This window comes from Clinocottus analis, unplaced genomic scaffold (genome assembly GCF_023055335.1).
Source record: "Clinocottus analis isolate CAN_PGR_092001 unplaced genomic scaffold, fCliAna1.0.p SCAF_18, whole genome shotgun sequence".
Lineage (NCBI taxonomy): Eukaryota > Metazoa > Chordata > Actinopteri > Perciformes > Cottidae > Clinocottus > Clinocottus analis.
The window spans coordinates 5,303,579-5,319,128 of NW_027175909.1; the positions used below are offsets into that span (position 1 = coordinate 5,303,579).

The 15,550-nt window shown below is 41.1% G+C and overlaps 1 protein-coding gene across 1 annotated transcript in view; it reads right to left on the reverse strand.

Annotated features, from left to right (window-relative positions):
- The window catches only part of col11a1a (collagen, type XI, alpha 1a), a 74,224-nt gene that overhangs the window by 15,291 nt on the left and 43,383 nt on the right, over window positions 1–15,550 (reverse strand). Inside the window, exons 38-50 of the mRNA XM_068582226.1 lie at window positions 12,316–12,369; window positions 11,724–11,831; window positions 9,188–9,277; window positions 8,211–8,264; window positions 5,961–6,068; window positions 5,723–5,830; window positions 5,199–5,252; window positions 4,811–4,864; window positions 4,520–4,627; window positions 1,511–1,564; window positions 1,377–1,430; window positions 1,144–1,197; window positions 563–616 (exon numbers count right to left, since the gene is read on the reverse strand). Coding sequence (XP_068438327.1) covers window positions 563–616; window positions 1,144–1,197; window positions 1,377–1,430; window positions 1,511–1,564; window positions 4,520–4,627; window positions 4,811–4,864; window positions 5,199–5,252; window positions 5,723–5,830; window positions 5,961–6,068; window positions 8,211–8,264; window positions 9,188–9,277; window positions 11,724–11,831; window positions 12,316–12,369 — 954 coding nt within the window. The remainder of the gene's footprint in view (window positions 1–562; window positions 617–1,143; window positions 1,198–1,376; window positions 1,431–1,510; window positions 1,565–4,519; window positions 4,628–4,810; window positions 4,865–5,198; window positions 5,253–5,722; window positions 5,831–5,960; window positions 6,069–8,210; window positions 8,265–9,187; window positions 9,278–11,723; window positions 11,832–12,315; window positions 12,370–15,550) is intronic.

Below are 15,550 nucleotides of genomic sequence, written 5' to 3' on the forward strand. Positions count from 1 at the left end.
CTTGCTTCATGGTGGCTACCATGATTGCTCTTTAGGACAGAAGCACCATGGCGTATCCTCTCGGTAATTATGTCTTAAGAGTCCTGGAAGAGACTCAATTTGGCAGGCCAGGTGGGCATGGGGTGAGAAGCAGAAGAGCCCTGCTGAGATGAACTACCAGCCTCAATGTGAGGAGCAATTACTTTCAGTGTGATGAATACAAAGTGTCACACTAAAGAAAAAACCTTCTTGTTAGATTGGATTTTGTACTATATTTGCTGAAAGCGGTCCATTAAGCAACTGTTTTCCTGGGGATAACCTACAAACATATGTTGCTGATGTTCCTTATAATGCTATATATATAACTACCTTCCATTGCAGGCTACTTTAAAAAAAAAGGTTTTCATGTAGAGTCCGACACATATTCAATGCTAAGGGTGGGTGGCATGCTGAAGACTGAGAATCTAACATGTGTAATTTGTGTTGATAAGCAAGATGCACTTGGTGGCATGGTGGCACATACACACACGTAAGACATTCGTGCAACACATACTCAGTTTGACAAACTTGAGCGCTCACTTACCCCGGTTCCAGCCTCTCCTTGTGGTCCTGGGTTTCCGGCCTCACCTTGTTCACCCTGTGGTTAGACAGACGTCAGTGTCCAGACAGATAAACCTTCAGCCTCACACATGGAGAGCTCGCAAATTCATATATATATATCTTAAACTAGACCTACTATACATACTAACACTTGATGTGTCTACAAAAGCTTGACATGCAACTGAAGTAAGTCTGTAACTTTAGTTGATGCAAGGGAGTTAAAAGTTATAGTATAACAAGTGTCCCCTTAAAGAGTTGGTGTCCCTTCATTTTTCATACTCCAGAGTCATTTAACTGGTACAGCATTAAGCATTTATAGTGCAGCCGTCTGCCAAATGGCAGTAAAAAGCACAAATGGTGTTGGAAGCGTTGTAAAATAGACATTCACAGTGTCGAGGCCCTAACTCAGACAAGAAGCCTTGTCATGTGAAATGAATGGACTGCATGTGCTAACAAAGAGGAGCAGCTGGATGGTCTGGAGTGGCTCAGCAGTTCCTCCGTCCTAATACCCAACACCACGTTAGGCAGGCAGAACACCCTGGGGTGCCACGTTGGGCCTCTTACCTTCTCGCCCACAGATCCCATGGGGCCCACACCACCTGGAGGGCCTTGTGGACCCTGCAGCGGGGAAATGAAGAAAGAGATGAGTCATTGTCCAGGACCTTGGGAGAGGACGCCTGATAGTGTCCAGGCATTGCAATGTAAGATGGATGAGATAATGTGACTAAAGATGACGTTAACTTTGCGTCACAGTCTTGCATCGACAGTTTTGATTGTGCTCAATTAGCGATACGTACATCAGCTCCACTCGAACCCTGAGGCCCTCTGGGACCAGGAGGACCAGGAGGGCCCTGCAAAAAAGAAACACAGTGTTGTTAAAGTGAATTCAACGTTCATTAGAGTGCTTACAAGAAGCAGATGTGTCGCTTACCATGGGGCCCACATCGCCGTTCTCTCCCTTCTCACCAGGAGGTCCAGGAAGCCCCTGAGGAAAACAAAAATGAATAAATAATTGTTTTATCAGAACGGAAAATAATTATGTTAAAAGCACAAGGTGATATTTAATGAATAAGTAATGGAGTTTTTCATGATTTCCATTTGTTTGTGCTGTTAAATGCATTCACAACAGCTGCTCCTGCTTGATATTTAATTTTCCAATTTGATTTGACTGCTGGGATACATTGTAGGGAAGCACTGAAATATTAAACATATCTGTGGGCCAGAACCTGCATAAATGAATCACTTGAATCCATGTTTTAAGTGTAGTCTAGTCCCACTCTCTGTTAAATTAAATATTCAATGAATATGCAGAGCGAGGTCAAGAACAAGTCTCCTACAAGATGAACCACATACTGTAAAACACACATTCAATCTTGTGAACACAAACTGAACAGAGAACGAACAGAATCTAACGCAATTTCGTGAAGGAGTCATTTGAATCCTTATCTAGAGATCATATCCCAAATATTTCAAACTGCTCTTTGAATGAGGTTTGATATGACAAGTGTGCCCCGTATTAAAAGTGCCTAAAATAGCTGCTGGTTCTGAAGAACTCGATGATGTATCAGATATCACCGCTTCCCAATAAATACTCAGGCAGAGGGGATGATTCTGCTCTACAAATCTATGCCCAGATCCACTAACAGGAGAGCAATCGTGTCTTACATGTTTGCTTCCTCCTTTGTTGTCGGTAACAGCTTCACCTGAACTCAAAGGTGCAGACATAGATCCAGCTCACTCATGCATGGTGAACGAGCCGCGAGGTCAAGACCTCATATGAGCGTTTGATCCCTGACATTTCTTCCGGTAATTGCCGTGATTAAATCGCTGTAGCCTGCTTCGCCTTCTGTCTTTGTGTGTGTCTGTTCTGGATTCAGAGGCAGTTTGTCATCAGGGTAAGGTGTAAGGTCGCAAGGGACGGCGATCAAGTTATGCATTCCTCGACATGTGATTACACCATAAGCGGACCGTTTGTGTACGTGTGCGTCGCCGTACATCGAAGCTCATGTGTGTGTATGTGCTTGTTTGCAAGTATTTTCCCTGGGTGCTAAAAAAGTGTGAGTAGCCGCATGCTGATTTTTGCCGTGCTGAGAAATCTCATCTGTGTAAAGGTCTCCTCTAGACTGAGATCATTAGTGGTGCTACTAATTATGCAGCATGGTGAATGTGCTCAATGAGGAACTGACTATCGAGCAGGTCAGTCCACACAATTAATGGAATGACGATGGGAAGTGAATTACTTCCAATTAAAAGCCCATTGAATACAATCCTGCAGAGATAGGATAGTACCTTGGAAGGATGAGTAGTAGTCTCTGTAATTTCACGAAGACAACGACCCCAATCTCTGCAGTAAATTCTTAACGTGTTTATCTTAAGGAGTTGATGACTAATATAAAAAGATAATTACTAACAAATAGGCTTGAAGGGGGGGAGGTCTTATCTCATTAAATGATTATCCTAATGATACAACAAATCTTTACGCCTGGTTGTAGTGGAGATTGGTTTATATGTACATTTGTATCAAGCTGACCCATGTCCTCGGATGGGTAGAGTCTACTTCACCACACGCCAATGGATAACGTAACGTGCTGCATATTCAAAAGCAAAATGCATCACAGGTTATAAAGTCTTTTTCTAAAGTGGTGATGGAGAATGGATGTTGCGATGGAATATTGGTGAGAGGAGTCTTCCTTTGTGGGCGCTGGAGCATGATGTGAAATGAATGTCACACTGCGTTGTATCCTAACGGTAGTTGAGTGATCCTGATTCCTACGATGTCATCACTACACTGATACTGCTGCTCAAGGAAGATTGAGGGAGGAAATAAAAATACATTTCAATTCACTAAACTGCAGAATTCTTGTTCAGAGCAATGAAATATGAGAGTGGTAGTAGAGAAAAGAATAGACGTATACAGTAGGTGGTTATTCCACATGTTGTTATATTTAGTTTGTTGTTAACCAAATGCATGCCAACAAGAACAACCAGAATTTGACCCAGAAAATAAAGCCTGTAAAATAAATATAAAGTGATGGCCTGCATTCAGGATTCTCTGCTATTTGAAGGTAATTCCTCACCTGAGAAGCCAATCTCTCCAGCCATACATGGCTAAACAGGTAATGTCTTTTTAATACTATCGTTATGAAGGCAGCGCTGTGGCTCATAGAGGACTGGATATTTTTCTACCACCATGATGAGTTTTTGTGGCAGCTACAAGACCACAGAACATAACTGCTATCACCAAACAGTCGAGGTACAATGGTCACCCGAGCCAATGTCTGCGAGCACCTTTGTTGGACTAAATATGACAGAAATCATAAAGTACAGACAACATGTATCAACATTGAAGCTGTCCTTTTAAACAACAAAATGCAATGTCCGGTATCTAATGGCATTCTCTAACAATGTCTGGTTTCATGTCACTGACGCTCATTCCAGAAAGAAACTTCAGCAGAAAGAAATGGCCTCACTGGACCTTCATAGCAGAATGTATATTTATGACTTACATTTATATTTTCTTATATTTATATATACTTATATATATGACAGAACGTATATTTTTAACTTGTATTGACGCTGATGGGGTTGTGGAGGCATGATTAGCTTTTGTTCTGGCACCATTTTTCATTTATTTTGCACATATAAACGGTGCTGCCTCACTGTTCATACTATATGTCTGAACACGACGCCTTTTATGCTCATCTGAAACTATTGGAATTCCTACAGTAAATTAATTATTTCCTTTTCATTGACTGAAAGCCTCAGTGTACCCATAACATTCACACAACACTATACAGCACTAGTGCAAAAGAAATGCATGTAAACAAAATGAACTCTGTTATGACTCGAAGCACATTATGTTGAATACAGTCTTGCAATACTGTTCTTCTTGGTAGCCGTTTACATGACACAAACTGGATTACTGTAAAATGGTACTAACCTGCAGACCGATGGGACCGGGGGGTCCAGGGAAACCTCTGGAGCCTTCATCTCCCTTCTGTCCAAACATACCCTGCTGACCTCTGGGACCAGATTCCCCATCAGCGCCCTGAGAAATCATACGCGCACACATTTGAATAATTAATTTAGAGAAGAATGGTACAAGGACACCGCAGAATACATCGCGGGCTTCAAGGATGTATAAGCAGCAGCTGATGCGCTATCGACGTCACACATTCGCACGTGGTCCATGTAAATCTGTAAAACGGTCTTTTAGGATCATTGTACTCACAGCGGGACCAGGGGCACCTATGGGACCTTGGAGACCAGCTGGACCAGGAGGACCCTAAGAAGGAAATAAGAAAAAGTAACACACATGTACAAGTATGGCTTTGGGATTTGAAATAATACAATTAAAAATAAAATAAAAGGTCTTTGTTGTTTTTATAATGGCGTTAATATTCTGTAAATGGGGAAATAACATATTCACGGTAACATCACTAATTTCTAAATTAATGTGAAAAATGTAAAAATGTATATATATATATATATATATATATATATATATATATATATATATGTATATATATATATATATATATATATATATATATATATATATATATGCATGTGCGTGTGTGCAAGTAAGAAAAGAACGGACTTTGATTCCCATAGTGTACCTGTTCTCCCTTGTCGGCTTTGCTTCCTTTCTGACCGGGCTCTCCAACCTCTCCCTGGGAAAGAGAAAAACACACACAAAAAATGTCTCAGCTTCGCTTTAATTATTCTCTCAATATCCACAGGATATGAAAAGATCACCTGACATGAACACACACCACCATTATCTGCATTTCTACTGCATCTGTATGGATGCATGAATATGGAGATTGTCTTTTTGCTTGTCTTCTTTGTTGCATTTTAACCTCTGCTGAGACTCATGTTTGGCTGCTCAATAGAAGACCTGAAAATAACCTCAAGGGGCATCATGATTCCAGGAAGTGGAAGAAGAAACAGTTTTTCACTTTTCCATCTCCTCTAATTGCGTTTGCTGCCGCATTTGCTGATGAAGACGGATAAGCAACCGCGATGGGAAGAGAGACGTGAAGATTGATTGGCAATCTCGGCCCGAAACACCCATCCCAGCTTGGGAATGGAAAAGGAGATGTAACTGGGCCCGTGGACTGGGATACTGAGGATGACTCACCTTGTCACCGTCCTCTCCAGGTGGACCCTGAGGTCCAGCAGGCCCGGGCAGACCAACAGGACCCTGGACACCATCACGACCAGCAGGACCTAGAGGTCCTTTCTCACCCTAGAAGAGGGAAGACATTAGTTTTAATTATATTTCGCACTAAAGTTGAAGGAAGGTAAAGGAAGAAAGAAAGTGTTTAGGGAACAGAAGGATTGGTCTCGGCCACTGTAGCAAAGACCGACATACGTACAGGTGCTCCCTTCTCTCCAGCGGGTCCTGGGGGACCCTGAGGGCCAGGTCTACCAGACAGGCCTATTGGACCAGCCAAGCCAGCAGAACCTCTTTCACCAGGAGAACCCTGTGAGTGTGAAAAGCCGAGGGAGATGATGAGTGAAAAATAAAAGGTTGAAGCCATTTTTTGTTTGTTGTGGAGAGAAAGAAACATATTTGGGGTTTTCTTAGCCTGAACCTAAATAGAACCAGTAGGCTGAACAATAACCGATGCCATTAAGACATCTACAAAGCAAGACTCAACTGAGTCACACTGCTAATGGATCGACACACACCTACACACACAAACCCCCTTTCAGAGGAACACTGAGAACAGTAACAGGTGGCATTTAAGTTCTTGTAAAGCAGAGCTGCTCCTTGAAAGCAGCCAGCAGTGTCTGCTGTCAGAGAGCCGGCGTCTCGGCAGCCAGAAGCTCCCAGCAGCTCACCCCTGCTGCGGAAAATGATTTTCTCAATGAAAGAGGCCGCTGCTGTGTATCAGTGCTCATATACAGGACATTAGTGTTCACCTAGAGCTATGGTTATGTTGAAATACATTTTTGGGGGGGATCTCTGCTGCACTGAATGAACTCAAGGTGTCTCTATAGATACACATACACACATTTGAACCTCCAAATGAAGACTAAATATTGATTTTTTTTTCGAAACGTGTTTAAATATCAAAATGAATTCAGTTTTTCACAAAAAGTATTTGATGTATTGTAAAAAAAAAAAAGTATAATGGATCCTTGTTAATGATAGGAATGTAAATCAGAGAACAAATACAACAAATTAATGTTCAACATGAAAACAGTCTAAACTCCTAGCTGGTTGAATCCTATGGTTTCTACTCTACAGTGGGAAGTAAGTAACACTTACATCTAGCTTTCATAATTTCCGCTGACACTTTTTAAAACCTTCATCACCATCGCTGAAAAAGTATTGAAATCCATTGTTGTTGGTAAACATCGTCACACTCATGGAAGAGAGTTAGAGGGGATAATAACCCAACGTCTTCAGTTTCAGACCCTTATGCCACCCTAAGGGTTCATAAGTTGTGTGGACATACAGTTCAACACAAAGGCAACTAAAGTTTGTGTTCCCTGCAGGTAATTTAGATATTTTAAACGTTTCTCCTTGAGGAAGTTATAAATGTATTCATGCTCCACAGCTGTAATTACTGTACGGAGTCAAATTACTGCTAGAATATTGTCAACATTTTCCCTCAACATATTCATGCTTACATAATCAATCATAAGTATCTCATGAGCAGAGCATTATAGTCATGATTAAAAATAAGTGGCACAACTCCCAATGTTCCCGTGAGCACAACTTTGAACTGAAATTTACAACATAACATTTGCAACTTCCACATTGAATGCCAAATGTCTAGAGACTATGATAAGGGCCAATTAGATGCTTTTCTTTAAGTGTCTCTTTTTACAGCAGCTGGTATTTTGTGATTTTATTGCTTAAATACAAATGCACAAGCTGATGCAAATTGTGACAGCGACAGCCCGTCACGTCAGCCTCACCACCGAGTTTTGTGACGAAGCTCTAGAGTCTCTGTGACAATTTGAGAAGAATGAACACAGCTGGCGTAAAGTGCCAAGACGCCACCGTTGGGACTGATGAGGCATGTGCAGGAGCAACGCCCGGGATAACTAGACACTGTGACTCACCATATGGATGCTCTCCTGGCTGCGTGTGTGTTTGTTTGTTTGAGTCTGTTTCTGTGTGCCAGGAGGCAATGGTGCAGACCGTCTCAAGACCAGACTCTCAAGCACATGATCGCGCCAGAGACAAATCACTGAGCGCAGTCGGACGAGATGCAATTTGGTGACGCTTTCATTGGAACAGTAATAAATAAAACATTGATTACGCGACCGCGAGGGCTCGCTGAGATTACTGTAGGTGTGTTACACGTGCGCTCATTACACACGGTGCTACAATTGGTTTTCGAGAACATACTCCTCACCAAATATTTTATGTTGTGGAAAGAAGAAAAAAAATAGTAGTGTAATGTTAAGTAGTTAAACAAAATAAAATTAGAAAATTGAAGCCACTTGTAAAGCTTTTCCAGTCCAAATTATGTAAACTACCTTCTGGTACATACTGCACAAGCCTTCATGCTAAGCAATAACACATATCACATACATCAATATATAATGTCAGGAAAACCCCAATACAGTAAGAAAGACACTTTGATCCCAGCTGACAGTGTACTTACAACGGGGCCGGATGGACCTTGGGGCCCTTCTCCTCCCTTCAGACCGGCTGGGCCCTGAGCAACAGGAGGAAAACACACATTAGGTCCTTCTTGACATAAGTAACAAACACTGTGTAACTTCACATGAGCCTATATATGCATTCTCTCTACAGCATGTGTGTATTTGGGTACAATTATTTCAATCTACACATTCCATAATCTCACCTCGCGAGTTTCAATTACCACATGCCGGGTTGTGTATAATGTGTCATCTGCGGGTGTCTTGTATGTTTGTCAAAGCCCATAATGTGTGTGTTTGTCTGTCTGTGGCTCCCTTGCGGGCCACAAAAGATCACGTGGCAGTCTGGGTAATGAGTCTCAGTTGGCTGTGGCTGGGTGCTGGAGTAAATTACAATGGCATAAAACAATCAGCAGTGCTGCTGGCCTGCAGAGTCTGACTGACCTTGAGGATGCCGGCAGCACAACTCTTCCTTTCACAACAGCATAACCATTCCTAGCCACCACAGTCTAATTGCTAACATTCCCTCTTAATAATGTATTAGGTAAATAATGCATAAAGGGAAAAACAAATAACGTAGCTGTCCCCCCCCCCTAAAAATGCTGGCACTGAAATATGAAAAGCATTTCAGTTCCTTGAGTCCCACCAGGGAAAGATTTTGCAAATGGACCCTCTTACAAACATTCCCTACTGCTATAATAGAGGTCCATGATGCATTGCGGCGGTTAAAACAGTGGTGTCAGTGGCGGTGGAGCGATGCAGAGGCACGCCTGTTCATTTGTAAGATGTCGCTTTGGATTTCCTTTGCACCCGATTGATTGCTAAGAGTGAATTCCAGGGCTGGTGTCGCTAATGAAGTGAATGGCTCTAGATAGCTGCTGGTTCATTTGTTATGTAGCAATGGTCTGTCACTTTCTGCTATCGAACACATGTAAAGGGAAGCTGAGATGAATAGGTGCAGGTGGAGTGTAGCTCTTACCGTAGCGCCAGGTAGACCTCTTTCTCCTGGGAAACCTCGAAGGCCGGGAGGACCGTCTTTACCGGAGGATCCTTGTGGTCCAGGGTCTCCCTATACACACAAGCACACATGTTTGAGTTACACTTAGTGTACTTGCTTTATGCCTTAAGTGATTCATATTGAAGCAAATTAAACAATATTTTGTGTAGAGCAACAGAGAATATACATCCAAAATACCAGACCCACAAACACTGACTATATCTCACTTATACACTTTTCACTACAACATCTGGAAAAGGACCGATTAAGTCTTTCAAGGACCGATTAAGTCTGCCAGATACATTTTGGATCAAACTATAGGAAGTGTCTGTCGTCGACTTCCCAATCCTGACGATAGAAACTATTCTTTAGGATGTTTAGAAAATGAAGCTTGATGCTGCATGGACTGTTGCTCACCTCAAATGTATTGAGAAACAGATTATGGTTTCACTGTGCGGGGAACCGGACCGCTGTTGTGTTTTTACAGTTTTAAAATAAAATGCAAATATTAATAACAACCAGACAAGTGGTGCTTTCGTTCAATCATGTGTAAGAAGGGTGTCTGGGTGTCATCTAATCCAAATTCGAACCAGGTTGTTACACAGAATTAGTGACCTCATGACAATCAGTTATGAAGCTGTTTTATGTTGTGAACTGGTGTATAATTTGCTTTACTGAACAAGTGCTCAACCTTTGTCCCTTTCAGAGGTCTCAGATACCATTTTATAGACATTCAAGCCTGCAATTGTGGTTTCATATTTGTCACGATGAAAATCACACAGAAGTACTTCACATTGAGAAGCACATAATACGTTTGAGTTGAGCTCCTCTCTCAGTGTCAGTGTCGGCCTGAAAGCGCTTTAGTCTTCAGTCACTGCTGCAGCGGCTATGTGGTGAAACCGACTTAAAACATCGAGTCACAGATTTTATAACTTAAGAGCTTGGTACTTTTATATTTTAGATGACTTTAGATGACCTCAGTATTTTATTGAATTGAATAAAGTGAATTTAGATTGAAAAGCAAATGCAAAGCAAACAGAATATACTCGTGGCTTTGCACATCCAGCCAGGAACAGAAGTAAACTTGGCCTGTTAGTCACAATCAGTTAAAATATGGATACATGTCATACACTGTCATTTAAAGACAATATTTGTGTTAAATTGGTGACATATATGTATCCGTATATAGCAACAGAGTGTACTGCTTAAAGGCTAAAAAGCCCAAATCAAAAGTTTTAAAACATCCTGTGACTCCAAATACCAATATATATATATATATATATATATATATATATATATATATATATATATATATATATATATATATATATATATATTATGTCTGAAATGAGGACAATGAACATATTTAATCAAAAACTATTTCAGCTTTTACAACTGTCTGCATGCTTTCCCTTTTTGCAAACCCTCAGCTCAGACACTGCAGAAACTTTTTAGAGTTAGTGCCAATAGTTTCAGGGCAGCCTCATTTATTTGCTGGTTGATTGTGTAAACCGTATCTCTAAAACAAGAACATTTGACATCAGAAAAAAGTTACTTCTGGCTTTGTTTGATTTTCTTTTGTATTGGCAGGCTGACTTTATCTGCAAACAGGGAGACACAGAAGAAGACTGGGCTTGAGAGGTATAAGAGGATTTAGGCTCTGCTGCCAAGACCTCGGCAAAGTGTCCCTGGCAAAGTGATGCGCAGGCCTGAGCAGAGTGGGGAAGGAAAATGGGCTTGTGGGCAGCAGAAGGTTTGGAGTTAGCTGACGAACTTGATTAAACTGTCTGCTTGGCGAAGACAGGAAGAAAATGAAAGAAGCAGAAGACATGGGTGCGTTAGGGGGGATGGGAGCAGGGCATGCTCAGTGGTCCTGGGAGTCAGGGGTTTGGTTTGGAACAGCCCATACTTCTACAAAATGGCTACTGTCTGCCCTAATGGACACTCAATTGTCGACCGGGGAGAGCCAGGGAGGGAATTTAGCCCCAATTCTCAACTACTATATCTTCAGCGGTCATTTGCCAAAGGCTCATATAGCACAGATTGAACCGGTGAGACTTTGGTCTTTGCTGGGGTGTGTTCCTCCTGGGTGAATCAATTGCTATAGATTTATTTCTGCTTTCTACCAATTGTGTTTAAGCAACCCAGTAGTCTTTTGAGCTTTGCATGCCTTCCATAAATGTAACTGTGTGAATGCTGCTGGCTCAATCTGCTAAATTAAATCATGTACTATATTTGTAACTGGATAAGTTAAATTTGCAGCCCACTTCTATACTGTTGATCTCTTTATCAACCTCGCTGGCTTGCTCTCTTCAGTATAATTCACACAAATCTAATGAAGTCAATCAGGAAATCTGAGCTCACTCTTTTGAACCAATCACTCCGTATACAGTATCTGTTACCATCGGGGTGCAATGGGGCCATCTCTTGCACTGCTCTGCTGCTTTAGGAAAACAAAAGAGAAGACTAATTGTAATAGTACTTCTCTCCCCTTCAGCAGAGTATAAGAGAAACATACCTTCGCTCCCTCCTTGCCAGCAGCACCTGGAAGACCCTGCTCACCGGGTGGACCAGGGGGTCCAGGGTGGCCTCTCTCACCAACAGGACCAGTCTCTCCAGTTGGTCCCTAAAGGGGCAATCACACAGTTTGATATTATTTTCAGTTCAGCATAGCAATAATACAATATGGAGAATGAAGAATGCATTTATTCAAGCCTATTACACTGATAATGCACATCAATACTTTAAAACCATTAGTCAGTGGCTGTCCAAAATACCCCCCCAAAAAAATTGATTTCCAAAATGACAGCTGTTATAAACAGATCCATTTTCGTGTAGTACATAATAATAATGGTATTAGTCACTGAAAACGGTTCACAGTACCACACACATTGCTTGCTTTACATCTATACACATTCATATATTAACATTGATTTGAATAGCTGTTGTTATTTTTGCTGATTGAAAACATCTGTCAGATAACTAACTTACTCCTGCTGTATTGCTTTTTCCCAAACGATAAGCTTTCATTGCAATACCCTCCAGTTGTCACATTCAAAAATGTATTCTTTAAAAATAAATGTATTCTTTTAATAATTAATTTCTCTTACCTGGGGGCCAACAACACCTCCTGGGCCTGGTGGACCAGTTTTTCCTTGGAAACCCTGAAGAAAACATCACAAGGTCTCATTCATACGGTTTACAATACAAATAGAACACACAGCTTATCTATCAACACCCAGGAAAAGAAAGCATAGAGATTTTACTTGAACATGTTTCAGACGATAAAACGGGGATTAAGGTTTTGGCTTGGTATTACTTTGATGTAGAAGAAATTAGTTTTTAGGGTATATTCACAATATGAAGGATTGATTAAATAACATCCCAATGCTGACTAGTAAAAAACTGTCGGCACATGAACATGTCTTCTGAAATTTGTATATCTTGATCTCTTCATTGAGAAGATATTAATATTACATGAAAAGATTGTACAGCTTTTAGCCTTTACAGATAAGTAGAAACGTAGACAAACAAAAACAGAGCGAGAGATGAGATACAACAAAGGTCTCGGGCTGGAATCAAACCGGGCTTTCAGGTTGGATCCTGTACCTTACACAGCATTTGGAAAATAACATTACAATGAACAAACCTTTCACTATATCTTTCTAACACCAACATCGTGGCAGAAACGCTTGATCCATTAAGTCTCTCTGAGGCGCTGTGTCACCTCCCCACTAGATGAAGTATCACATGACCTCAGAGTTTAGCAGTTGCAATTAGGATTGACAAAGCAGACAGGCAAAAGAGGCACGCAATGCAGACAAAGGTCACTTGACATGCCATTGACACCTAATTATAAATCCCACTGCTCTTCTTGGCAAGACGCTCCCTGTGTAGCTGGTTGAGGTTAATCATTGACCTTGAGTGGAAGGGTCAGGGTAGCCCCATTGTTCAGGGAATAGGAGCTAAACAAACCTCACACAAGCTTGGACTCCTGGCCAATCTTAGCGTGCCAAGAAAAGCAGTGGGATTCATAATAACCCATCATTGATCATCTTTTTTTTAAACTTAAACTTCAAATGATGCCTGTTTTGTCATGACTATTTAATCCAGCATGGCCTTTTATTAACAGTACAACAATACTCTGATGTATTTTCTCTAATAACTAATCTACTTATGTTTACACCGGCACCAGATGCCCAGTGTACGTGAACAGTAATGTCTGTTTTCAGAGTTTGGTAATATGGACGGACATCAATTCGAAAATGATGCTGAAACGCCGACGTGGACGGAGATATTTTCTTTAAAACCCCAGTTTTAAACAAAGTGTATTAGCATGAATGTAGCCCGAGTCCGAACTCCAACCTCCTTACAGTTTAGGATGTCTTTCAGGATTTTTTTGTTGAACAAAAACATGGTTCTGTACTCTTATTGTATCCATGATAGCAAATCAGCTAGCCAGTGAAATCCATTAGCTCGTCCGTCTTGAGAGACCAATTTTTCCTATCTTGGAAACTTACGTTAACATAGGACAAGCAGTTTGGATATGTCTCAGCAACGAGGCCCCTGGTTAATAAAGTAGTGTGTATAACATCAAAACCGTCTGTATATTTCTATGAGAGCTGATGAGGCAAACAGAGCTAAAATGCCTGGGAACATTGAGCTCACTTTAGTCTGCAGCGAGACACCTGACTCCAGTAGGATGATAATGTTGCTCCATGTCTGCTGAATGTGTAATTAGGCATCTGGCAGCTATCACATTAGCCACAACTTCATGAGCCGATGGCGTTATCATTTCGCCAATGTGTTTTGGAGTTTTGCTGCTCCATAACCTGTCAACAATTGCATGCAGCTTTAAATGTACAACTCTGAGCAAGGAAAAACTAACTTTTCCTGATTAAAATTTTAAAATAAGCAATTGCTCAAGGTTGCTATTCGCTGCGCAAATCCAAACCACTTTCCATGCATTGTTTGTTGCACAGTATGCGGTTGATTTGCATTGCTGCATTCCCTATGGATATGCTTAAGCAGATTCAAACAGCCGAACAGGACAACCAAAAAAAAAGACAGAAGTTCAACTTCTCAAGCATCGACTCCACAACTGAAGCTCAAATGCGATGAACTTCTGTCTCCCGGGAGAGTAATAATCCAATGTGAATTTGCTTGAGTTTTCTTCCAAGTACTCTATATTTTCCAAATATGTGATGCTTGGAGGCCAACTATTACATAAATTATTACAGCAGGAGGATGGAGATAAAGAATGTGTGGTATCGGTGACATATATTTTGTAATAGAGACATTTCTGTTATCTAGATTGGAGTTGCTGGCTTCCCAGACGTATAAAAACGTAATGTCTGAAGACAGAATGTCATGAATACTACGAATGCCAGAGAGTGATTAGCATGAAGCAAACATATCAAACTCCATGGACACAGTGTCGGCTGCCCACTGACCCTTCTACTTTTACTTTGAATGTTTTACTGGTTTCCCTTTGATCTTTGGATCCTACAGTCATCAAACTTCATCCATAACCAAATTCCACAGAGATATTGCATTTCAAAATCATTTCAATTGGAACACATTATTCCACAAGCAAATAAAGTTTTCAAATCTAAGCTCTGGGAAGAATCCTGGCTGACTTATGACTCCAGGCCTATTGATCAGCGTTTTGTGATTTATGGTGATGTATTATTCAACGGAAACCCTCAAGCCATGCTGTTACAGCATCAGCTCTGAACCACAGACACCGATTCAAATCTGTATTTGCACTTCCTCAAATGCAAGTTGTGTTGCCGGGAATGGCTGCCTATAAGCATCTTTATTGCTGCAATCTATTCTCATATTGGAAGCTTGTGGAGTATGTTCATCAGCATATAAATCTAAAGTCATAAACACCTTAATGAAGACGATATCGTTGTAGCTTGAATAGCAGCAAAGGCAGGGAAGCACTCATGTGTGGTGTATTACATTATCTATAGGAAGGAGGCAGGCGGAAAGGGAAGCTTTAATGATGGAGGCGATGATCTGTCAAGCTTTTAGGAGAATTTATTGGCCTCTGAGCCTCGTCAAACCAAGGTGCATTGATGCATACCAAGTACAGAGGAATCGAAGTTGAGAGCAGGGATTGCAACTAGATCAAGTCCAAGTTTGCTTTGTTTTTGTTTATTGTCAGATAACTCTGATGTCCCATGGGGTACCGCATCTACGCATCAATACATCTTCAGTTCAGATTTGGGACAGCCATTTCTCATTAAGCTGATAACATGAACCTTCCTTCAGTGCTGATTTCTCCTGCTTTTTGTTGTACCGCAGTTACAGTATTATTGCTCAATTATTTTAGAGCAA